The 26628-nt window shown below is 47.5% G+C and overlaps 1 protein-coding gene across 1 annotated transcript in view; it reads left to right on the forward strand.

Moving 5' to 3' along the window:
* LOC122945408 (carboxypeptidase O-like) overlaps positions 1-26628 on the forward strand; it is a 158895-nt gene that overhangs the window by 84884 nt on the left and 47383 nt on the right. Inside the window, exon 8 of the mRNA XM_044304478.1 lies at positions 1056-1146. Within this exon, the coding sequence (XP_044160413.1) occupies positions 1056-1146 (91 nt within the window). The remainder of the gene's footprint in view (positions 1-1055; positions 1147-26628) is intronic.

Consider the following 26628-nt stretch of genomic DNA (forward strand, 5'->3'; position numbering starts at 1 on the left):
AAGTTACTGTTTCCAATCCGCAAAAAAACAGATCGCATACGGAAACCATACGGATATGTTTTGTAGGATAACGGAACGGAAGAGGACTTAAATCAGATTAAAAAAAAACTCAGATACGGAACAACGGATCCGTGAAAAACGGACAGCAAAACAACAACGGTCATGTGCATGAGCCCTTAATGTGTTGCCTCACTATATTTTTAAAAATGTTAGTTTTTTTTTAACTTAATTTTTTTAAGACTTTTCTTACCAATAGAGAAGCCTGTGAAAAATGGTCTTAAATGTCTCACACAGAGCATTAAAACATTAAGGGACCAAAATAGGTAAAGGCCACATGGTCAGGTTCCTGATGCAGTTTTGGTATCCAAAACAAGGAGTGAATACCAAAAAGAGGAGAAGTTGCATCTGCCCTTTATACTTTCCTTTCTTTTATGATCCATTCCTGATTTTGGCTTCCAACACTGCATCAGGAAACCTGACCATATGGCTTTACCCTGTGCTTGTTTGGCAGGAGCGCATGGCATTATACTGAGTTATAATGCTGTGTTGTCTCTGCATGACTTTACATCTACTAAATTATACTGACAGTGTAATTCTGTAGAAGTAAGGTCAAGCAGAGACACATAGCATTATGAATCATTATAATGCCGTGCGCTCCTGACAAACCAGCAGTGTCCATAACGGGTAATCACGCTCACACACAAAGTGTGATTTCCACACAGAACATGCTCGTCTGAAACTAGCCTAAGGCCTCTTTCACATGGTCAGTATTTAGTCGGTATTTTGCATAAGTATTTCGTCAGTATTTGTAATGCAAAATCAGGAGTGGAGCCCACAGAGAAACGGTATAATAGAAATATCTGTGCCCTTCTGTGTTTTGGACCCACTCCTCGTTTTGGCTTATAAATACTGACTGTGTGAAAGAGGCCAAAGAGTAACCTCTTGTAGAGGATTGTCAGCTGCTCTAAGGGCAGTTTGTGATAATGTCTGTAAAGTGCTGCTGAATATATTGGCGCTATATATGCAACCAAAATAAAATTTTAATCCCCAACTAGGAACGCCTGTGGAGAAAGAATCGTTCGCCTCAAAACAACGGAACCTGTTTTGGAGTGGACCTTAACCGCAATTTTGATGCGCATTGGTGTAGTAAGTTGTTTACAGATGGATATTGTAATGATAAATTGGTTTATTTCGGTTTAAAATGTAGGTATTTTGAATAAGATGTTATCCGCTATCCATTAAATTATGTGTATATATATCGCTAAAAAGCCAAGTCATTGTACATTTTAAACAGTGCTATTTTGACACATTGAAAGCTTTGCACTGGCCCCACCAAAAGTCGGCCCTTCCAAGACCATTGTTAATTGTCTTAAAGTGTATCCCGGTTACATTAAATTATCCTCTATCCATAGGATACGGGATAACTATTGGATCACAAAAACGGGTGTCCTGTATCCCCTGCAGCCCAATGTCGGGCATGCGCACAGCCACTCCGTTCATTTCTATGGGAATTCCAGAGATAGGCGAGTGCTGTACTCAGCTATCTCCGGAACTCCCATAGAAATGAATGGAACAGTCACACGCTTGCCCGACTGGCTGCTCCATTCATTTCAGGGGGCAGCAGGGGGTACGGTGCAACCTTTCTTGTAATCAGTGGAGGTCCCAGCTATAGGACCCCCACTGATCTAATAGTTATAACTTAATGTAACTGGAATACCTCTAAGGGTACTTTCACATTTGTGGCAGAGGATTTTGGCAGGCAGTTCCATCGCCTCAACTGACCCCGGATACGTCAAAACATATGTAAAACTAATGGCATTTGTCAGACGGATCAGGATCCTTATCCGTATGAGAAATGCATTGAAATGCCGGATTCATCTCTCTGGTGTCATCCGGAAAAACAGATCCAGCATTTATTATTATTTTTTTTTTAAATTGCGGTCTGAGCATGTGCAGACCGCAATGCCGGATCCATTTTGCCGGAACACTCAGAGCCGGAGCCGGCATTCAAGATCCAGGAAATTTCCATTGTTCTTTAGTTTTCATTTTTTACTCCCTGCTTTGCCAGAGCCATACATTTCTATGTTCACATAACCTCATAAGGCCGTTCTGTGCTTACTGCTGTCTTGTTGTTCTGGGCAGCCGTGGACATCGCTCCACTCTCCATGTGTGAATTGGGAATAGTGCTCTGTGAACTTTGCTTCAGCACTACAAGAGTTAATCCCATCATTATGTCTGGTTAAGTTGCTGATCAGCCTTCCTATTAAGGCTACTTTCACACCTGCGTTTAGGTGCGGATCCGTCTGGTTCAGAACAGATCCGTTTGCATTGCCATGAACAAAAAAAAAATATATATATATTTTTTTTTTGTTCATGATAATGCAAACGGATCCGTTTTGACTTTACATTGAAAGTCAATGGGGGACGGATCTGTTTGAAAATTGAGCCATATTGTGTCAACTTCAAATGGATCCGTCCCCATTGACTTAGGATACTTTCACACTTGCGTTCGGGGCTCCGCTTGTGAGTTCCGTTTGAAGGCTCTCACAAGTGGCACCAAACGCATCCGTACGGCCCTAATGCATTCTGAGTGGATGCGGATCCGCTCAGAATGCATCAGTCTGACACAGTTTGTCCTCCGCTCCGCTGCTTGCAGTGTTCGGATGTCCGCCTGGCCGTGCGGAGGCAAACGGATCCGTCCAGACTTACAATGTAAGTCAATGGGGACGGATCCGTTTGATGTTGACACAATATGGCTCAATTTCAAACGGATCCGTCCCCCATTGACTTTCAATGTAAAGTCTGGACGGATCCGTCTGAGCAACTTTCACACTTAGAATTTTTTCTAAACTATAATGCAGGCGGATCCATTCCGAACATCGTCTGCATTATAGGAGCGGATCCATCTGTACAAACACCAGACGGATCCGCTCTGAACGCAAGTGTGAAAGTAGCCTTACATTGTAAGTCTGGACGGATCCGTTTGCCTCCACACAGCCAGGCGGACACCCGAACGCTGCAAGCAGCGTTCGGGTGTCCGCCTGCTGAGCGGAGGACAAACGGTGCCAGACTGATGCATTCTGAGCGGATCCACATCCACTCAGAATGCATTAGGGCTGGACGGATCCGTTCGGGTCTGCTTGTGAGAGCCTTCAAACGGAACTCGCAAGCGGAACCCCGAACGCTAGTGTGAAAGTAGCCTTAGCTGGGCTGTGGATCCACCTCCTTGCCTAAGTTATGAGGTTTTCTAGTTGCTTGAAACTAGCAAAGGTTATCCCTTGTTTGTGTACCTGTGTATTGAACCTTGTCTGTCTATCAATTCTGCTCCTTTATACCTGCCCTGACCTTGGAACTGTGACCTGGATTACGCATGTACTCTGCTTGCTCCAAACATTTGGGCTAGGTCTACACAACGACATTTGTCGCACCAATGTCGCTCGACAATTTTTATAATGGCAGTCTATGATGTCGCATTGCAACATGCAAAATCTCGAATGGATTTTCTGTGACTGTCGCAGTCGCACCATGTCGCATGTTGCAGTGTGACACCATAGACTGCCATTATAAAAATTGTCACGCGACATTGGTGCAACAAAATGTTGCGCGACAAATGTCATCGTGTAGACTTAGCTTTAATTTGGTTTACACAAATATTTAGCCTGCCTTGACTTTGGACTGTGTATTTTTTGCCTGAGTCACTGGTGCTTTGCATCGTTGTCTCTGATCCCGAAGGGTCAGTGGCCAACTACACCCCACATAACAGTGTATCATCAACAGGTCCCCCCAAAACAGTGTGTGTCTTCCACGGGTCCCCCATAGCTGTGTGTGTCTTCCACGGGTCCCCCATAGCTGTGTGTGTCTTCCACGGGTCCCCCATAGCTGTGTGTGTCTTCCACGGGTCCCCCATAGCTGTGTGTGTCTTCCACGGGTCCCCCATAGCTGTGTGTGTCTTCCACGGGTCCCCCATAGCTGTGTGTGTCTTCCACGGGTCCCCCATTACAGTGTGTTATTAACAGATCCTCTATAACAGTGTGTCCTCCACAGATCCCCTATAACAGTGTGCATGGGCAGCATGATCTCCATTCACTGCTATGGAATTTCTAAAAAAATAAAAGAGCCAGTGATCAGCTATTATCAGAACACTCATAGCATAATGGAGAATGACCATGCATGCACACTGTGCTCTCCCTTCACTTGAGGGACCTGGACAGGACAGCCCCATTTTTTAAGCTTGTAGTTTTATAAACTGCACCATGGAAAAAGTGCCCTGGTCATTCATAACTCGGGGTCCATGTCCAGAATTCCCATTGAAAATGGGAAGTAATAAAAAAATCTATGCCAAAGCTGCATCAAAAAGTGTTTCATAAAATTAGTCCGAAAGAAAACTCTGAAAAAAAGCTTGATGCAGATTCTGCATGACGAGGGTATTGGTTATCCCTGTTCGCCACTTTGCTTTCCCTTCGTACCCTCACCATACCACTTCACCACCAATACACTTCCCCACCACAGCGCCCCCATCCCAATAAAAACTCGGACCACCGACTGGAAATGTAATGGCCACAGCAGCCGTTTATTAAATAACAATTACAAAATAACATAACATAATACTGTAAACCCAAATGGGGGAGGTCCTTGAAGCCCCAAAGCATCGAGCTGTCGAACCAGGGTGAGCCATTCTTGCCTCCAGCCGTAACGCCCAGCTCAAAGGCACCACCGAATGACCCCCCCCTCGATTCACCACAACCGCTCGGAGTCCAGCCCCCACCGTGGGGCCCCCCCAATTGTCCTCAGCTTCCACCGTGACCAACTCCAAGGACCCCCCCCCACCGCCACTAACGACCGGACTTGACTACCTCAACTCCGGGCCTTCCTCCACAACCTCAGGGCCACCTCAATGCCATCCTGCAATGCCAAACTCCACATATCTAGCCCCACCGCATTCAAATGCACTCCGTCCGATCTCCAAAAAGCCCCTGTTCCCGCCACCAAATCCCTATGCCTAACAACCACCGCCCCGTTCCTAGCCATAAAACGCCCCACCGCCCTATTCACTTTCACCCTCGCCTTATTCACCGCATCCACAGACCGAGCCTCCCTCCAAACCTGCCGGGGAACGATGTCAGACCACACAGTCACCATACCAGGAAATAAGGACCACAAACGTAAGAAGTCCCACTTGACCTCCTTAATCAGCTCCCGAATAGGCCTAGCCGCTAAGTCGTTGCCCCCAGCGTGTACCACCAACACATCCGGCGCCCTATCAATCCTCACAAACCTATGAATCTCAGGCAGCACACCCTTCCACACCATACCCCGCCTCCCAATCCACCTTACCAACGCAGACTCTCTACCAAATCCAAGCTGTTGACCCTCCGGCCGAACCGCTGCCCGGACAGCCCCCCAGAAGACATAAGAATGCCCCAGAATCCACACCAGAGCGGGCGCCGCATCTGCAACAAGAGAAAGAAAAGAACAATACCGCAGCTTGGCAACCACCCAACAGAACCCCCAAAACACGAAACCCCCTTTTCCTCTATAAGCGATCCAGACGAACATAAGACTTAAACCTAGCCGACTCCCAACGACCAATCCTCTTAATCACCTCCTCCCCAAGACCCCATCTAGCCGCTTCCGTCGCTGCCCCGATCCGGAAGGAGTGGCTGGAATACCCCACCTTATCCACCCCCGCCCGGCACAGACACCTCGAAAAAACCGCAGAAAACTGAAAGCGAGACAAAAAGGTGCCATCCGCATGAACCAACAAGGGGGACCCTTCCCCCCCACCCAAACCATATTCCCGCAAACACTAAATCGGGCACATATCACCACCTTCCGACCTCTCCCCAGCATATCCGTTTTCGACCGCCGGATAACGAATTCCACCCTATCCGCAAACTACTCAACATCCCCCCTCAAAAGTCCCCCCACCCGACCCACCGACGGGCAAACCAACTCCCCCACCAGCATTGCCCCAAAAAATGCCAGTGAGAAAGCCAACCGAAACAACCGCGCTTCCCCATCCGACCGGCAAACCGCCCGCAACTGCCCCCCCAACTGAAGCAACAACCCGAACGAGACCAGCCTCCTCCTATCCACCCCAGCACCCATCCTCCTCTACCCTTTCAACGCCTGCACCACCAAAAAGGATTTAGTAACATCCACCATCCGCCGAGCCTTAAAACCAAAGGCCAACCCAGCCATGTAACCATTTACCTTGCTAACCGACCAACCATGCTCCCTGCCATGACCCAAAAACATTAATAAGGCCAACTCCGGCTCCTACATCCCCCCCCCCCACCCAAAACGGTACACCAATCCTCCCAGACCCTCCAAGCTCTCATATACATATCCCACGTACCCGTAGCCAAGGACGCCCGAATAAGCCCCATCAATTGTCCTCCAACAGCTCCCACAGGCAAGCCGGACACTCCAAACCAACCGCGTCCGCCTCCGGAGCCAACTGCCGAAAACGAGTCCACTGCGAACGAGAAAGGGCGTCAGCAATACAATTGTCCACCCCAGGCACATGCACCGCTACAACCCAAGCATTAAGCGACAAGCACTGCAACACCAACCGCTGCAGCAGCCGCACCACCAATGGCGACGACGCCGACAGACCATTGATCGCCTGAACCACCCCCATATTGTCGCAGTGAAAACGAACCTTCCTGTCACGAAACCGCTCACCCCACAACGAAACCGCCAGCACAATGGGGAACAACTCCAACAACGCTAAATTCCGCACCCAACCCCGTTCAACCCAGACAGCCGGCCAAACCCCAGCACACCACTGACCTCAACTACCCCCCCCCCCATAAACAGCTGAGCGACCGTTGTACTGGTCCAGAAAAGAACTCCAAACCTGTAGGTCCGCCCTCAGCTGCCTCCCTAACCGAATATAATGATGCGGAACCACCACCCCCCGGTTGCCTGCGCTAACCGCCTACAGAACACAAGACCCATGGGCATTATCCGGCAGGCGAAATTAAGCTTCCCCAACAGCGACTGAAGCTCCCTCAACTGTAACTTCTTAGCTCGCATCGCCCTAGCCACCAGACCTTTCAGATCCTCCAGCTTATCACCCGGCAACCGACACTCCATCCGCACCGAATCAATCACTATGCCAAGGAAGCTCAATTCCTCTACCGGCCCCACAGTCTTGCCCTCCGCCAACGGGACCCCAAACCTCCCAAAAACAGAACTCAAAGTCTCCAACAACAACGCGCAAACCGGCGACCCCGGGGGGCCAATACAAAAAAAATCGTCCAGGTAATGAATCAATGATTCACAACCCGACGAGTCCACAACCGCCCACTCCAAAAATGAATTGAACGCTTCGAAGTAAGCACACGACAGTGAACACCCCATGGGCAAACACCGATCCACAAAGAACCCCCCCCATCCCAAAAACACCCCAACAAATGCTGACACTCCGGATGAACCAGCAACAACCGAAACGCTGCCTCAATGTCAGTCTTCGCCATTAACGCCCCCGCCCCAAAACGCTGCACCCAACTCACCGCCGCATCGAAAGATGTATACACCACCGAACAAACCGCAGGGTCAATACCATCATTGACCGAGGAGCCCCTCGGGAACGACAAATGATGGATAAGGCGAAACTTATTTGCCTCCTTCTTAGGGACAACCCCCAACGGTGACACCCACAAATTGCAAACAGGAGGCTCCAAAAACGGACCCGCCATCCGCCCAAGCAACACCTCCTTCCCCAACTTCTCCCCCACCACCTCCGGATGCTCCCTCGCAGACCGCAAATTCTTCCTGAGCAACACCGCATCCCCCGGCACGAACGGGATCCTAAACCCTTCAGCAAAACCCAAAACCAGCAAACCCGCCGCCTCCCTATTAGGGTACCTATCTAGGTACGGACGCATCTTTTCCAGCCGAACCGCGTCACCCCCTTTTCCAAAACTATCCCCCCCCCTCTCTGCTTACCACCCTTAAAGCACCTCGCCGCCCCGTGAGACCCACCACAGCCGGAGCACTCGTGCTTAAATTTACACTTTGCTCCGAACCTACAACTGCCCTCATTGAAGGCAAAACACAATCCCCTCGCCGAGGCAACCGCTTTATTGCCTGCTCCTCCCCCACTCCCTTCCCCCCGAAAGGGCTGCCCCGAACGCACTGGGGCCGTAACCTTTAACCACAAAGCAATATCCTTATGATCCCACCGCATCTCCGGGCGCACCACCTTCCGCTGCCGGAACTGCTCATCGTAACGCAACCACGCTACCCCCCCATACACCCGATACGCCTCACCGATCGCGTCCAAATAGCAAAACAACCCCGAACAAGCCTCCGGTGCCTTCTCCCCAATCACACTTGCCAATATCGCGAACGCCTGCAACCAGTTAGCAAACGTCCGCGGTATTAACCTATAACGGCGCTTCTCCTCCTCCTCCCTCTTACCATCCTCCCTGCGCACCCTATCTAAATGAAATCGCTCCAACGGAAGCAGGGAAAATATCTCTACATACTCCCCCTTCCAAATCCTCTCCCTCACCTCCGACTTCAAGTGCGCCCCCAACGGGCCCTCAAAGCAAACGTAAACCTCGCCCTTCGCCTTATCATCCACCCGAACGGAGTCCTCCTCCACCTCCGCACCCGCCTGCGTCTGCACCGACACCCCCACACCCGGCAACCCACGCTGCTGCTCCCCTGATGCGCCCGCAGCCAAACCCGGCACGCCCCAGGCCTGTAACGGTGTCCCCCCACTCAACCCCCAACTAGCAACCAATCCCGCCAAACCCCCCAACAATTGCCCCAAGCCCTTACTGAACTCTAAGTGGGAGACACCCCCCACCCCAGCCCCCACACCCTGCACTACCTGCGCAAGCGATCCCCAAGAACTCTCACCTGGCTGCCTGGGCGCTGTGTTCCCATCAGCCGCAGATCCTGACTCCTGAAGCTCCCTCCTCCGCGTCGCGCCGTCGCCGTCTTGCTGTCCCCTGGACCCACTGGGACCAGGGACATCATCGCCAGGATGGATCACGCAGCCGGAACTCCCATCTTCACCTTGCCCCCCGGCAAGTCAGGACTGTGCGGTGCAGCAGGACCCCTCAGCCGCCTGGACCTCTGGACATCTTCTGGGCCTGGCCGACTCCTGTCCCCTGGCCCCACACAGACCAGGGACGCCGGGGTTAACAGTCACTTCAGAGCAGCCCCTGGGGGTGGAGCCACTCGCACTGCTAGTCTCCTGAGGCCTGCTACCACCGCCGGATCCACTGGTAGCAGCCCCGCATTTCACGCCTGCCCTCCCACGCCGAGGGGCCGCCTCTGTGCCAGGAGTTACAGAGGCGCCCGCCGTACCCGGTCCCGCTCCCACGCCACCGCCACATGCAGGAGTAGATGGCCGCGATCGGCCACCTACCAGGCTCCGCCTACAAGAAGGATTCCTCCCACGTTGGGGCCTGGAGGAAGCTGGTGTCGGCGGCACCCGACGTGGAGGGTCCCGAGAGGGGCTCCTGATCCGGCGCTGAGCCCGAGGGGGGGGGGGGGAAGAGGAAGGAGAGAGGTGCGCCGGCGGCCTGGCCCGCCGCGGCCGTAACACAGGTGAGTGAGGCAGAACGGACACCTCACCCGGCCCCCTCAGCAGCAGCTCCATCTGTGGCTGAGCCCACGCTGGGCCCCTCACCTCCGCCGCCGCCCGCAACTCCTCAATCATGGCCTCCAACTGCTGCATCGCTCCGGTCAGCTAGTGCCCAGCTTCTCTTCTCCTCAAAATGGCGCCCTAACTACTACTTCCCTGCTTTTTTAACCCCTTAACTCCACCCCCCTGCTCAAATTAACCTATCCTGACCTTACTCCCTACCCTAGCCCCCTCCCTCTACTCTAGCCTAACCACCCCCCCTACTCGGCTCACTAAACCAAACCCCCGTCATGGGGGCCTCCGCCCCCCCCAGTCCGGCCATGCTTTAGGTTATTTTATGCTCAGAAAATACTCTGTCTGAACATACCCAAAGAGGCTGCAGGATCCACAGTTTAAAGTGGAAAGGCTAAAGAGATATGATGTGGGATTCTACAGTCAGCTTCTGTGGTTGCAACCGCTGTCCGTGCTTACAAAGTTCTGTCAAACTGGTAGTCCAATATTTCAGGATTTGCCCAGGGTCACACCTTGTCTAAAACCGGCCCTGGGTACAATGTTGTGATAGCTTGCTCTCAGTGGCACAATTAGCTGAAATTGAAGGTAAAGGGGTTCTCTGTGCTCTCCTATATTGATGACCTATCCTCAGGATAGCTCATCAATATCAGATCGGTAAAGGTCCGATACCATATTGATAGGTCATCAATATAGGAGAGCCCAGAGAACCCTATTAAGGTACATGCACTCGAAAACATGACAAATGCAATTCACTGTTAATGTTGGTAGAGGCAGAAAAATGATAGCCTTTTTAAAAGAATAACTTTTATTAATATCCTGTCAAAAAAAACAAGCTATAATAGGTGATAATTAGAGAAGAGCGAATAAAAAAAAAAAGATTCACCTGTTCGCCAAATTTTTTGGGAAAAATTATTTTCGATCTGATATTTGCGGCGAATTACATAACAAAACGGCTATTTCCTGGCTGCTTAGAGATTTATAGTAGTGTAGAACACTGTGCCTTGTAGTAGCACGCATAGCGGGTCTGCTTTGGTAGTGAAATAATACTGTGAGTCCATATGACATGCAGATGACAGGCGTCGTTCTTAGAATCACTGCACATTTCACTTATTAGGGCAGTCACAGGGCCAAAACTGACCAAATAACTCAAGTATGAACTCAACCTTTTACACAGGTTCCAGCTGATTCCACATAGATGTCTATAGAACATGTTCTATTAAACGCGTATACAAGTAGAGCCCCCCGGACAGAGTGGAGAGGGTGTCAGCAGTAAGTTTGTGTTGTCGGTCACTGATTAATTTGCCCTTCCTCTGATCCATCAGAACAATAACCCACAAAAAACTGATCCTGTCTGTGGAGCATATGCCTTTACTCGGTCAGCAAGGGTCCAACAAGGTGGAGAGCCAGAAGTCATCCCCCTGCCGAATGGTGACAATTCGGTTGTCACTATGCAAGCAAGTGAACATGCATCGGGCCATTTGTGCAAGTGACTCACAGGGACTCCCTGCCTCCATCTCCACTTCATACTGCCATTGTGTCTGGGTCATCCGTCTCGTCTTCCTCATTGCCCTGTAGCTCCTCTGGCTGCCCCTGCTCCTCCTCTCCTGTCACCTCAGTAGAAAAATGACCCATTTTGCTACACATTGCCTGTGCTCCAATGTCCTCCTCTTCCAGTTCAGCCCCCACAGGGATCATGTGGCCATAAGATCTAGGTGTCACGTCTCCAGTTCCCTCACCAGCCATTGTTACCATAATCTGTTCCAGAACATGAAGCAGTGGGATGACGTTGTTCATCTTGTAGTCCTGGCGAATGACAAATAACGTGGCGTCCTCAAACGGCCAGAGCAAACTGCAGGTGTCATGCATGAGCTGCCACTAGCTAACATCAAAGTTACACAGGGGAGTACTCCTATCCGCTTGCATCATCAAGAAACCATTGAAGGCCTTTCTCTATTCGTATAGTCGGTCCAACATATGGAGTGTGAAATTCCAACGGGTGGAAACATCGCATGTCAGCCAATGTTGGGGGATGCCGTTCTGCTGCTGCAGCTCAAGGAAGATTTGCTTTGCAGTGTACGAACGGCTGAAGTGCATGCAGTTTCCTGACCATTTTTAGGATGTCTTGCAGATGGGTGGAAGACTTCAGGAACTGCTTGACAACCAGATTTAACACGTGTGCCATGCAGGGCGCATGGCTCAGCCCTCCTTGATGCAGCGACAGCACAATGTTCTTCCCGTTGTTGGTCAAAATGGTTCTGATTTTGAGTTGTCGGGGAGAAAGCCAGGAATCTATTTCTTGACGAAGGACATGGAGCAGTACCTCCCCTGTGTGACTCTGTTAGCCCAAGGAAACAAGGTTCAGAACAGCATGACAACGCCATGCCCTGCACATGTGATATGCTGGAGGGGCACTGTGATTTGTCCCTGCAGTGGAGGCTAAGGACATGGTGGAGGAAGAGGAGGCAGAGGCGGACATTGTCGCAGGACCAACAGCGTGACAACATGGAGGCGGAAGCAGCGTGACTTGGTCAAGTTGCTGGTGTGGCGGTGCAGGAACCACATTCACCAAGTGGGCTGTAAAGGACATGTACTGTCCCTGACCAAAGTTATAGCTCCAGGTGTCGGCGCTGACGTGCTCTTTGGCAGACACTGACAGGCTCAAGGACTGGCACATCTTCTTTTCTACATATTTGTGCAGGGCTGGTAATGCCTTTTTGAGAAAGAGAAGGTGACTTTCCTCCTAACAGTCTGCAACTCCTGCTGCCAAGCCCTTTTACTCTGCTGCGACCTCTGCCTGCTTCAGAAACATTTATGCGTCTTCCACTCCTCTGTGCATGGCATGGCACTTCTCTGTCAGACATACTTTTAACTGAACTAAATAAATTAAAAGCAAATTAAAAGGGGTGTGGCCTAGCGCGGCATGGAGTAAGGCGCACATGTGAAGAGCTCCTGCCGGTTATCCTGAAAATATAGTCACCAGGACACTTACCAAACCCCTGCAGCGGTGTTCTAGCTGACTGGACGTGGAGACTATGGTCCGGAGTTCGCAGAAGTCGGCGAAAATGTCAAGAGGGAGCCGGATGAGTTTAAGAGAGGAGCGGGAGGAACGGCAGCAATATGGCGCCGAGGAGGATGAGGGGGAGGACCCGCAAGAAGAGATGAGCCGGAAAGTGGCAGCGCAGCTCAACAAATATGCCCGCGATTCGGGAGCAGCACGAGCGGGCCTGAAAGAATGTGAGGAGGCAGAGGTATCCTCAGATGGGGAGAGAGACTCCTCAGTGGAGGGGGAGAGCGGTCTGGAGGAAGCCCAGGCTTCTGTGAGATCGGGTAAGTAGGGCCATGCAGCTGAGGGGGGAAAAGTGCCCCATGATAAAGAGCCAACACTCCAGGATGTCATGAGAGCAGTGACACAGTGCAGCAGCACCCTCAAGTCCCTGACATTGCAAGTGGGGGGACTTAGAGAAGATTTGGTGATTATTAGAAATGACCTGCACAAGATATCTGAAAGAACCACTGAAGTGGAAAAAAGAGTGTCTGGCCTGGAGGATGAAATGACACCCCTTAAAATGGCTGCCAAGACGTCTGGACGGGACATTGCACAACTATTTGCTAAAACGGGCGACCTTGAAAACAGGTCGTGGCGCAACAATATTAGAATAGTGGGTATCCCTGAAAAAGCTGAGGGAGCCAACTCCACTGATTTTATTGAAAAGTGGCTGCTGGAAAACTTTCAAGATAAAGGGCTGTCTCCATTATATGCTGTGGAAAGAGCACACAGGGTGCCCACTAGACCGCTTCCTCCGGGGAGGCCCCCACGTCCGATCTTAGCTAAGATCTTGCACTAAAAAAGACAGAGACACTATTTTGAAAAAAGCGCGTGATCTTCCGGAACTATCCATTAATGGAGCGACGATCTCAATATACCCGGACTACTCATCAGAAGTTCAGAAGCGCAGGGCGCGTTTCCTGGATATCAAGCGAAGGCTGAGAAACCTTCAAGTACCATACTCTATGTTGTTCCCAGCAAAATTGAGGGTGGCGGCCATGGGAGCCACTCATTTCTTTGAAAACCCGGAAGACGCGCTAAAGTGGCTGGATCTACATGAAAAGCGTCTGAAGCATAAAGAACCGGACACTTGAAGAGGACAATGCTGGTGGTAATGTTGTCCCCAAAAAAATTATTTTTCTCTTTTGTTTGCACTCCTGGTTATCTTGCGACCGGGGGGATCCCGCATTCGCTAGGGGTTGGACAGTCTTCTGACCGGCCTCGTTTTGTTTCTCCCATGAGGCTTGGAAGCAGTTTTTTCCTTATCTATTATTTTTTGATAACATGGGAGTGAGAACTCTGGTATCTAGGAGTGCGGACTCTGTTTAGTTTTACTGTTCATTTTTATTGTTATTCGTCTGGTGACGACATCACTTTGATTGCAGGAGCGCGAGCAGCGTGCTTCACCTTACTAAGGACTCTGGCCTGTGTGGAGTTAACACGGTGCTAGGCTATGCCGCATCGCAAGCTAGGCAGCGGTTGCTGTAGCTGCCCATCTAGGGCGGGAAATGTTGTTATGTATAAGGAATCAATTTTCCTGTTGTTACAATGGGGAGTTAATGGGGGGGGAGGGGGGGTTCTCATACTTCAGCACTAAATGGCGGTGGAGGCGAGGAGAAATTTTAGAGAACTTACATGTTCAAATAACTGTATGGCATATTGCTAGGAACATAATTGTCAATGACTCCAATGACTAAAATAATTAGCTGGAATGTGCGGGGACTAGTAGACAACTTCATGATGTTGGTAGGTGTCAAAGAGTGTCTCCTCTTAATAATATAATGACGGAGGTGGGACTGTTAGACATCTGGAGGATACAACACCCAGGATCTTGCAGTTATTCTTGTAATTCCTCCACTTTTGCATCATTATCGAGAATAGATTTAGCCTTGATTAATGCAGCTGCGTTTCCTCTGGTGCACTCCACAGAGTATCTCCCCAGATCTCTCTCAGACCACTCTCCTCTCAAAATAGAATTGGCTTTAGTAAGAGACGCTAGAATGGGATCCAGATTGTGGAAATGTAATGCCTTTTGGTTGCAGACGCTGGGAGGGTTGGAAGATGTGAAATGGGCATTGAGGGAGTATTGTTCTTTTAACACGGGTACGGCCCCTTTGCACGTTGTTTGGGATGCCATGAAGGGGTTTCTGCGAGGTGTACTAATTCAACAGATTAACAGGCATAAATCTCGCTCTAGGGAGACTGATGTTCGTATGCATGCAGCTGTCAAAAAATTTGATAGATCCGTCAGAGGCAACGAGCCGGAATTTAAAGCTAGTACAGCAGGACCTGAGATGTCATTTGACTCAGGTGGCAGATAGGAAGAGGCAGTTCTACAAACAGCAGTTCTTTGCAGAAGGGGAAAGTGTAGGGAATCTACTCTCGATTATGTCAAAAAATCAACAGGGTTCAACGTGTATAACAGAGTTAGTTAATGTGCAGGGACAGAGTAAACAGACTACTGGGGAAATTCTAAAGGTTATGAAGAACTTCTACTCCGAGCTTTACACATCCAAGACGAGTTGTGTGGAGTCAGAGATGATAGATTTCCTGCATGGCATTGACCTCCCTAAGCTGTCGTCTGAGAATAGATTAATGCTAGATGCTCCTATTAGTTTGGAGGAACTAGATGTAGCATTAGATTCCATGGCAAATGACAAGGCTCCCGGCTCAGATGGGCTCCCTGCGGAGATATACAAAAAATTTAGGGATGTTTTACTTCCGGAGTTACTAAAGGTTCTCCAACAGGCCTTAGAAGCAGGTACTCTTCCGGATACAATGCAAGATGCTCTTATAGTAGTACTGCCTAAGCCAGGAAAGGACCCCAAGTTCCCTGACTCTTATAGGCCCATCTCACTGCTAGCGGCGGACGTTAAAATACTGGCCAAAGTTTTAGAGATGAGATTATCAAAAGGTAATACTGACAATAGTGCACCCTGATCAGACTGGCTTCATGCCTCAGAAATCCACTTCTATTAACATAAGAAGAGTCTTTGCTAGTATACAGTGTACAGCTGACAAAGAGGGTGACAGGGCGATTTTATCACTAGACGCGGCCAAGGCGTTTGATAGTATAGAATGGGGATACCTATGGTGTACACTGCGGACGATGGGTTTTGGGGAATGCTTCATTAAGTGGGCACAAACACTATATTCGGCACCAAGGGCGCATATTTGAGTAAATGGAGAATTGTCATCAAGCTTCAAGCTGTTTAGGGGGACACGGCAGGGATGTCCATTGTCTCCTTTGTTGTTCTCGCGCTTGCAATTGAGCCCCTTGCGGCTGCGATCAGGTGCTCACAGGCGATAGTGGGATTTAAATATGGTCCTGTTCACGATAAGGTGGCCATGTATGCTGATGACACCTTGTTGTTTCTGGGAGACACGTCGACATCCCTGGCCGAGACTATGTCACTGCTTGGTCGCTTTGGAGGGTTATCAGGCCTGACTATAAATTGGCACAAATCGGCTCTTATGTTCTTAGATGGGCAGGTATCCTCGTCAATAGCTACATTAAACAATATCCCCTGTGTTAAAACTATTAAATATTTAGGGATTAACATATCACCCAAACTGACGGACTTTGAGGAGCTAAATCTGTCCCCAATGCTAACAAAGTTCAGGATTCGCTCCAAGACTTGGTGCAAACTGTTTTTATCAGTAATAGGTAGGGTTAATCTGATAAAGATGGTTATGATGCCCCAATTGCTGTATATACTACACAATGCCCCGACATGGATACCACTTGATAGATTTCGGAAAATCAATTCTATATTTAGGGACCTGATATGGAAAAAAGGCCAATCTAGAATTAAATTGGAGAACTTGCAGTATTCAAAAGAGGCAGGGGGTCTGGCGGTGCCTAATCCATGGTTATATTACTTGGTGGCACAAAGTCAGCACTTTAGGGGATGGATAAATAGTGACATGACGGACATGACAGGACAAATATTGAAGCATGCATTGGGGGGTAAGGAGCTATTGTGGATATTGGAAGGGGCAGGAATACCCTTTGTAGATACTCGGTCACATTTGGTGAATTTGATGAGGAAGGTTTGGGAAAAGGTTAAGCAGTTGAGGGGTGCAGTTGGTACTACAGTACTTACACCTTTATGGAATAATCGCAATGTACCTGAATTTTTACATCTCAGAGGATTTACCAAACAATGGCGGGATAGGGGTGTGACCAAATTTGGGGATATAATGGAGAAAGAGGGATTAAAAACATTTGATAAATTACAAGAGGAGTACGGTATACCCAAGCATTGCTTTTACCATTTTTTACAGATAAGGCACGCATTTACTGAGATGTGTAGGAATGACAATGCCAGGATACATAAAGACGCAGCTTTAGGTTTAATAGTGGAGAAAGGGGATAAAAAAGGGATTATTTCATTGATATACCAAATGTTACTGAATAAATATCTGGAAGTGTTTCCTCTTTCTAGAAAGAAGGGGTGGGAAAAAGATATAGGGGAAATATCTCAAGAGCAGTGGGAGGATATATTGGAAGCCATACCGACAATATCATTGAGTGAAGGTGGGAAGTTGTCACAACTTTTCATTATTCAGAGTCTATAAAACACCAGTCTTTTTACACCGCATTGGCATCAGAGCAGATGCAAAGTGTCCACGATGTCAGGCAGAATCGGCGGATCTACTGCATATGCTGTGGCAATGTTCACAACTGGATGGCTTCTGGTCAGACGTGTTGGCAATGATTCAGGATATCTTCTCACTGCGGATACCTAGGGAACCAAAAGTGTGTGTCTTGGGATATGTGGCTGATATTGGGAAAGAGGGGACCGACAGAATTGTAGCGAGTAGACTATTGTATGTGGCAAGAAAGTTGATTGCCCTACACTGGATTCAGTCAAGCCCTCCAGTTATTGAGGAATTTAGAAGGAAAGTAAACACGATGTTGGCATATGAGAAAATGGTGTTTAAGAAGAGAGGATGTCCGCAAAAATTTGAAAAATTGTGGGGGCGTTGGAGGTCTAGAGCTGAATAAAATAGGTGAAGTCCATTAAGTGCTGAAGTGGGAGTTGGGGGGGTGGGTTGAGTGGGAAGGGTATGTTGCGGTTACACTGTCATTGTATGGTTGCCTGCTGTATCATAATCATCAGTGGTGTTAATTTATATGTCAAAATATGGGACATGATACGCTTATATTTATAACAATGTTACATTGTTGTATTTTAGTACAATAAAAATGATCTGATAAAAAAAAAGCAAATTAAAACACCCCTAAGAGCAACAAAAATATTTTTCTTTTTTTTTTACTGAAATAGGCCACTAAATGCTTTCACCACAAATAAATGCAACAGTGAAGTGCATATATATATATGTATATATGTGTATATATATATATATATATATATATATATATATATATATATATATTTATCTTTCTGTACTGAAATACGCTACTAAACGCTTTCAACAAATATAACTGCAGAAGTGAACTGAGAATATATTTTTATTTTTCTACTGATATATAGGCCAATAAATGCTTTTAGCAGAAATAAATGCACCAATGAAGTGCGTATTTTTTTTTCCTTTTTATACTGAAATAGGACACTAAAGTCTTTCGCCACATATAACTGCAGAAGTGAAATGTGTAGATATATTTCATTTTGAACTGAAATAAACCACTAAACTCTTTCACCACAAATAAATGCAACAGTGAAGTGCGCATATTTTTTTTTTCTTTTTGCACTGAAATAGGACCATGAACGCTTTCACCACATATAACTGCAGAAGTGAAATGCTTATATATTTTTAGTTTTGTACTGAAATAGGCCAATAAAGTCTTTCACCACAAATAAATACAACAATGAAGTGCGTATATTTTTTTTTCCTTGTTGTACTGAAATAGGCCACTAAACGCTTTCAACACAAATAACTGCAGAAGTGAAATGCACATATATTTTTTTTTTCCACAGATATAAGCCACTAAAGGCTTTTCAACATTGCACTTGCACCCCAATAACAAAAACAAATTGCTGGAATGCCAGAGTTGTATAATGGCTATTTGGATCCCTAAATAATGTTTCCCTGCACTTGTAAATCGCTTTTTTGTTTCACAATGAGCTGTTTCTAGCACTGCTCCTAGCGACTTCAGACATCTCTCCCTGCACTAAAATGCTGTAAAATGATTCCTCCCTATCCTTTCCCTGCACTTGTAAATCACTTTTCTGGCACTGCCCCTAGTGCCTTCTGACGTATTCCCCTGCACTAACATGCGGTAAAATGAATCCTCCCTATCTTTCTCCTGCACTTTTAAATGTGTTTTTTTTTTTTACAATGAGGTTTTTCCTATTGCTGTCCCTAGCACCTTTTCACGTCTGTCCTGCATTCAGAACGCTGGAAAATGTCTGACTCTAAGATGGCCGCCGTATTTATAGATCTGTGACATCACAGGGCTGGCTGGTAGCTGATTGGCTGCATGCATGGCATTATGGGTTAGCCCGCCTTCGCAGAGTTCCTTGCCCATGTCCTCACATGTGTAGCCGCCATTTTTGGAAAATTTGTGATTCGCTACCACGAAGCGCGAGGAATTTCGCATTCATTGCGAATCAAATGTTTCTCCACTTTGTATGATTTCATTTTCTCATCTCTAGTGATAATATATAAAACAAGAATTACAACACATAACCTATAAACCGGGCTGGCGCCTCTACATAAACCTCTACATAAACCGCCCGGTATAAGGCTTATTAAGACTAATGTCTAAAATGCTGGTCTGAATAAATGTGCCCCAAAGTCCTTACTTCAGGGTTCAAAATTACAAGGTAATATGAAAATATAAGTTTTGCTCACATAGTGATGATAAATCAAAAAGTCCTGTCTTTGCCCTGTGTCTGCATAGCAACACAAGTGAGTCCTTTCTCTCAGAAGTATCTAAGGCCCCTTGCAGACGAGCGTGTGCGGATTAGGTCCGGATGTGTTGCGGATGCGTTCATTGAAAAATGCACGATTTTGCGAACAAAGTCCTTCAGTTTTGCCTGCAATTGCGTTCAGTTTTTATAGCAGGGTGCAATGCATGCGCGTGATAAAATACTCAATGTTTACAAACAACATCTCTTAGCAGCCGTCAGTGAAAAACACATCGCATCCACACTTGCTTACGGAGATGCAATGCGATTTTCATGCAGCCTCATTCACTTCTATAGTGCCAGCGTTGCGTGAAAATTGCAGAATATAGAAAATGCTGTAATTTTCACGCAATGCACAAGTGATGCTTAAAAATCAATGCACATGTACACAGCCCCATTGAAATAAATAGGTGCGGATTCCGTGTGGGCGCAATGCGTTTGCATCACGCATTGCACCTGTGCGGAATACTCGCTCACGAGAAAGGGGCCTAAGGCTGCCTAACCATGAGTTCAAGTAAACATGAAGATGTTCAGCACAAAATTCCTTGCATATTTATGTTTCTGCACCAAAACCACCCCTGGCGCAGATTTGAAGTGGTTTTGATGCAGATACTGTGTCACTCTTCCATTGAAAAGAGTGAACTCTGCACCAAAAATCTTAAACATAATTTACATGCTGTGGATGAAAAAGCAAAGTATACATGGCTGATTTGCATAAGTGCACCTAGAAAGAAAAGACTGAATTAATTTAGGGTTATTAGGGTTAATCCTTAAAGGAGTATTCCAATCGGGGATATTAATGGCATATAGCTAGCATATGACACTGATGTCAGATGGGTGCAGGTACCGTCTCCGGGATCTGCTCTTTTTTCCAGAACAGGGCACCAAAGTGAAGCCGGAGCATACACGGCCACCCTCGGTTCTCTGTTATGGGAGTTCCAGAAACACTGCCTCAGATATTTTTAGCAGTCACCTAGCAATGAATGGAGGATGTGGTCATGCTTGTGCGGCACAGCTGGGGATTATTTTTTTGCAGGATGAGTATTATTTTTTGATGGACTAATTTTGTAGTTTATATAACTTATTGAGTTCTTTTTTTTAGCCTTTTCTGGGTGAGAAAGAAAAAAAATTAAATTCAAACCTTTTAGGGTGTGCACTAAGGAACTTTGAGCCAGGGTACATCACAGTGGTGTCTTGGCCTAAGCTAATTCAAGAAAAGTAAATCAAAACTCTGCGCCATCATTTACCAGCAGATATTTCTCTGGTCACTCCTTCACCACCACCCAATCCCCCACCTCTGCACAGAAAACAAAATGGTGTACACGTGCAGAAGTTTACTTGTGCACAGACTGCTTAAGATGTCTCTGGAACAGCAACAAATGTCTACTGTAAGGATGAGGAAACCGGTTTTTACAGAACCAGGTTTGTTATGAATTTCGCAAAAACTCATTCGAAAAGCGAACCAACTTTTTAGTTTCGCTTTGGACAAACCCAGTAAAAAGGGGTTCACCATTTTACTGCATATGTTGGGTAGGAAAAAGTATGAAGGAGGAAGAAGGACACTCACATGACCTTGAGAGAAAGTGGGGAGGAGGGCTTGTGCTGATTGGCTCATCCAGGTTGTTTGCCAATCAGTGGGCGGCAAGCAGGGTAGTGCCCTAGTAGAACAAGCAGAATGTCATTCTGTGAATGACTGTGCACTGGTGTAGCAGTCTCTGGCAGAAAACAAACTTAGGACAGTGTACAGTCACAATCAAGCTTCTATTCTAGTGTCAGGAAACGAAGGAAAAGACTAGAAAGAAGAAGAATTGTGTAGACTAGTACATTAAGCAGGGGAAGCTTTCAGGGTGTGACTGTGGCTGGCACAGAAACAGGCAGTGCCTTCTAGCTGCAGTTACTGCCATATAATGCAGCTGCTGCAGAACATTAAAAGTGGCCACCTGCAAGATTTCATTTTTCTTATACTTGAACAGAAAGAAAGATATGTATGTTTTTTCCAAACCTTAAGATTCTACATAGGTTCATTGCCAGCTTATTGTTAGTACAGCAATAAGCTGGCATTTTGCTGCGGAGCAATTAATTTGCATTGTATTTAAACATGCTGCATTGTATCAAAAGCAATAAAATATTTTTTCTACCAGAAAAATTTAAATGCTAATTACACTATACAAAGAAAACAAACCTCCTTCCCTGCACAGTTGTTGCTGTTATGGTGTGTGATGGAGGGGGCCGGCTGATGATCTCAATACAAGTTTGCAATGCATGTTTTACAATCCAGAGAATATGGTTTTTAATCTCTGTGTAAATGCAAATCAAAAAGTAGGTCCAAATCTGTTACAACTAGGGATGAGCGAACTCGAACTGTATAGTTCGGGTTCGTACCGAATTTTGGGGTGTCCGTGACACGGACCCGAACCCGGACATTTTCGTAAAAGTCCGGGTTCGGTGTTCGTCGCTTTCTTGGCGCTTTTGTGACGCTTTCTTGGCGCTTTTTGAAAGGCTGCAAAGCAGCCAATCAACAAGCATCATACTACTTGCCCCAAGAGGCCGTCACAGCCATGCCTACTATTGGCATGGCTGTGATTGGCCAGAGCACCATGTGACCCAGCCTCTATTTAAGCTGGAGTCACATAGCGCCGCCCGTCACTCTGCTCTGATTAGCGTAGGGAGAGGTTGCGGCTGCGACAGTAGGGCGAGATTAGGCAGATTAACTCCTCCAAAGGACTTGATTAATCGATCGATCTGCAGCTGTGCATCATTGAGCTGCTGAAATTCAATTGCTCACTGTTTTTAGGCTGCCCAGACCGTTTGTCAGTCACTTTTTTCTGGGGTGATCGGCGGCCATTTTGTGTCTTGTGGTGCGCCAGCACAAGCTGCGACCAAGTGCATTTAACCCTCAATGGTGTGGTTGTTTTTTGGCTAAAGCCTACATCAGGGTGAAGCTGTCACACCAAGTGCATTTAACCAGCAATAGTCTGTTAATTTTTTGGCCATATACTACATCAGGGGCAAGCTGCGCCCGTCACCAAGTGCATTTAACCCTCAGTAGTGTGGTTGGTCAAGCTGTCACACCAAGTGCATTTAACCAGCAATAGTCTGTTCATTTTTTGGCCATATACTACATCAGGGGCAAGCTGCGCCCGTCACCAAGTGCATTTAACCCTCAGTAGTGTGGTTGGTCAAGCTGTCACACCAAGTGCATTTAACCAGCAATAGTCTGTTCATTTTTTGGCCATATACTACATCAGGGGCAAGCTGCGCCTGTCACCAAATGCATTTAACCCTCAATGGTGTGGTTGTTTTTTGGCTAAAGCCTACATCAGGGTGAAGCTGTCACACCAAGTGCATTTAACCAGCAATAGTCTGTTAATTTTTTGGCCATATACTACATCAGGGGCAAGCTGCGCCCGTCACCAAGTGCATTTAACCCTCAGTAGTGTGGTTGGTCAAGCTGTGACACCAAGTGCATTTAACCAGCAATAGTCTGTTCATTTTTTGGCCATATACTACATCAGGGGCAAGCTGCGCCTGTCACCAAGTGCATTTAACCCTCAATGGTGTGGTTGTTTTTTGGCTAAAGCCTACATCAGGGTGAAGCTGTCACACCAAGTGCATTTAACCAGCAATAGTCTGTTAATTTTTTGGCCATATACTACATCAGGGGCAAGCTGCGCCCGTCACCAAGTGCATTTAACCCTCAGTAGTGTGGCTGGTCAAGCTGTCACACCAAGTGCATTTAACCAGCAATAGTCTGTTAATTTTTTGGCCATATACTACATCAGGGGCAAGCTGCGCCCGTCACCAAGTGCATTTAACCCTCAGTAGTGTGGTTGGTCAAGCTGTCACACCAAGTGCATTTAACCAGCAATAGTCTGTTAATTTTATGGCCATATACTACATCAGGGGCAAGCTGCGCCCGTCACCAAGTGCATTTAACCCTCAGTAGTGTGGTTGGTCAAGCTGTCACACCAAGTGCATTTAACCAGCAATAGTGTGGTTATTTTTTGGCCATATCCCAGTCTAATTCTGTCACTAAATCCATACCGGTCACCCAGCGCCTAAATACTAGGCCTCAAATTTATATCCCGCTAAATCTGTCGTTACCGCTGTACTGTTGTGGCTGGGAAAGTTATTTAGTGTCCGTCAAAGCACATTTTTTGTTCTGGGTTGAAATACAATTCCCAATTTAGCAATTTCATAATTTAGTGGTTTCTGCTATATCAGAGCTATTTGAAATCTATCCCTAAAAGGGTATATAATATTCAAGGTGCACATAGGGTCATTCAGAATAACTTCACACACACGCTACTGTGCATTTCCAAGTCTAATTCTGTTAGTAAATCCATACCGGTCACCCAGCGCCTAAATACTAGGCCTCAAATTTATATCCCGCTAAATCTGTCGTTACCGCTGTACTGTTGTGGCTGGGCAAGTTATTTAGTGTCCGTCAAAGCACATTTTTTGTTCTGGGTTGAAATACAATTCCAAATTTAGCAATTTCATAATTTAGTGGTTTCTGCTATATCAGAGCTATTTGAAATCTATCCCTAAAAGGGTATATAATATTCAAGGTGCACATAGGGTCATTCAGAATAACTTCACACACACGCTACTGTGCATTTCCAAGTCTAATTCTGTTAGTAAATCCATACCGGTCACCCAGCGCCTAAATACTAGGCCTCAAATTTATATCCCGCTAAATCTGTCGTTACCGCTGTACTGTTGTGGCTGGGCAAGTTATTTAGTGTCCGTCAAAGCACATTTTTTGTTCTGGGTTGAAATACAAATCCAAATTTAGCAATTTCATAATTTAGTGGTTTCTGCTATATCAGAGCTATTTGAAATCTATCCCTAAAAGGGTATATAATATTCAAGGTGCACATAGGGTCATTCAGAATAACTTCACACACACGCTACTGTGCATTTCCAAGTCTAATTCTGTCACTAAATCCATACCGGTCACCCAGCGCCTAAATACTAGGCCTCAAATTTATATTCAGCTGAATTTGAATACAATACATTGGGCCAAATAATATTTTTGTTGTTGTGGTGAACCATAACAATGAGGAAAACATCTAGTAAGGGACGCGGACGTGGACATGGTCGTGGTGGTGTTAGTGGACCCTCTGGTGCTGGGAGAGGACGTGGCCGTTCTGCCAAATCTACACGTCCTAGTGTACCAACTACCTCAGGTCCCAGTAGCCGCCAGAATTTACAGCGATATATGGTGGGGCCCAATGCCGTTCTAAGGATGGTAAGGCCTGAGCAGGTACAGGCATTAGTCAATTGGGTGGCCGACAGTGGATCCAGCACGTTCACATTATCTCCCACCCAGTCTTCTGCAGAAAGCGCACAGATGGCGCCTGAAAACCAACCCCATCAGTCTGTCACATCACCCCCATGCATATCAGGGAAACTGTCTGAGCCTCAAGTTATGCAGCAGTCTCTTATGCTGTTTGAAGACTCTGCTGGCAGGGTTTCCCAAGGGCATCCACCTAGCGCTTCCCCAGCGGTGGAAGACATAGACTGCACTGACGCACAACCACTTATGTTTCCTGATGATGAGGACATGGGAATACCACCTCAGCATGTCTCTGATGATGACGAAACACAGGTGCCAACTGCTGCGTCTTTCTGCAGTGTGCAGACTGAACAGGAGGTCAGGGATCAAGACTGGGTGGAAGACGATGCAGGGGACGATGAGGTCCTAGACCCCACATGGAATGAAGGTCGTGCCACTGACTTTCACAGTTCGGAGGAAGAGGCAGTGGTGAGACCGAGCCAACAGCGTAGCAAAAGAGGGAGCAGTGGGCAAAAGCAGAACACCCGCCGCCAAGAGACTCCGCCTGCTACTGACCGCCGCCATCTGGGACCGAGCACCCCAAAGGCAGCTTCAAGGAGTTCCCTGGCATGGCACTTCTTCAAACAATGTGCTGACGACAAGACCCGAGTGGTTTGCACGCTGTGCCATCAGAGCCTGAAGCGCGGCATTAACGTTCTGAACCTGAGCACAACCTGCATGACCAGGCACCTGCACGCAAAGCATGAACTGCAGTGGAGTAAACACCTTAAAACCAAGGAAGTCACTCAGGCTCCCCCTGCTACCTCTTCTGCTGCTGCCGCCTCGGCCTATTCTGCTGCTGCCGCCTCGGCCTCTTCCTCCGCCTCTGGAGGAACGTTGGCACCTGCCGCCCAGCAAACAGGGGATGTACCACCAACACCACCACCACCACCTCCGTCACCAAGCGTCTCAACCATGTCACACGCCAGCGTTCAGCTCTCCATCTCACAAACATTTGATAGAAAGCGTAAATTCCCACCTAGCCACCCTCGATCCCTGGCCCTGAATGCCAGCATTTCTAAACTACTGGCCTATGAAATGCTGTCATTTAGGCTGGTGGACACAGACAGCTTCAAACAGCTCATGTCGCTTGCTGTCCCACAGTATGTTGTTCCCAGCCGCCACTACTTCTCCAAGAGAGCCGTGCCTTCCCTGCACAACCAAGTATCCGATAAAATCAAGTGTGCACTGCGCAACGCCATCTGTAGCAAGGTTCACCTAACCACAGATACGTGGACCAGTAAGCACGGCCAGGGACGCTATATCTCCCTAACTGCACACTGGGTAAATGTAGTGGCAGCTGGGCCCCAGGCGGAGAGCTGTTTAGCGCACGTCCTTCCGCCGCCAAGGATCGCAGGGCAACATTCTTTGCCTCCTGTTGCCACCTCCTCCTTCTCGGCTTCCTCCTCCTCTTCTTCCACCTGCTCATCCAGTCAGCCGCACACCTTCACCACCAACTTCAGCACAGCCCGGGGTAAACGTCAGCAGGCCATTCTGAAACTCATATGTTTGGGGGACAGGCCCCACACCGCACAGGAGTTGTGGCGGGGTATAGAACAACAGACCGACGAGTGGTTGCTGCCGGTGAGCCTCAAGCCCGGCCTGGTGGTGTGTGATAATGGGCGAAATCTCGTTGCAGCTCTGGGACTAGCCAATTTGACGCACATCCCTTGCTTGGCGCATGTGCTGAATTTGGTGGTGCAGAAGTTCATTCACAACTACCCCGACATGTCAGAGCTGC

This window comes from Bufo gargarizans, chromosome 8 (assembly GCF_014858855.1).
Source record: "Bufo gargarizans isolate SCDJY-AF-19 chromosome 8, ASM1485885v1, whole genome shotgun sequence".
In the NCBI taxonomy this organism is placed as follows: domain Eukaryota; kingdom Metazoa; phylum Chordata; class Amphibia; order Anura; family Bufonidae; genus Bufo; species Bufo gargarizans.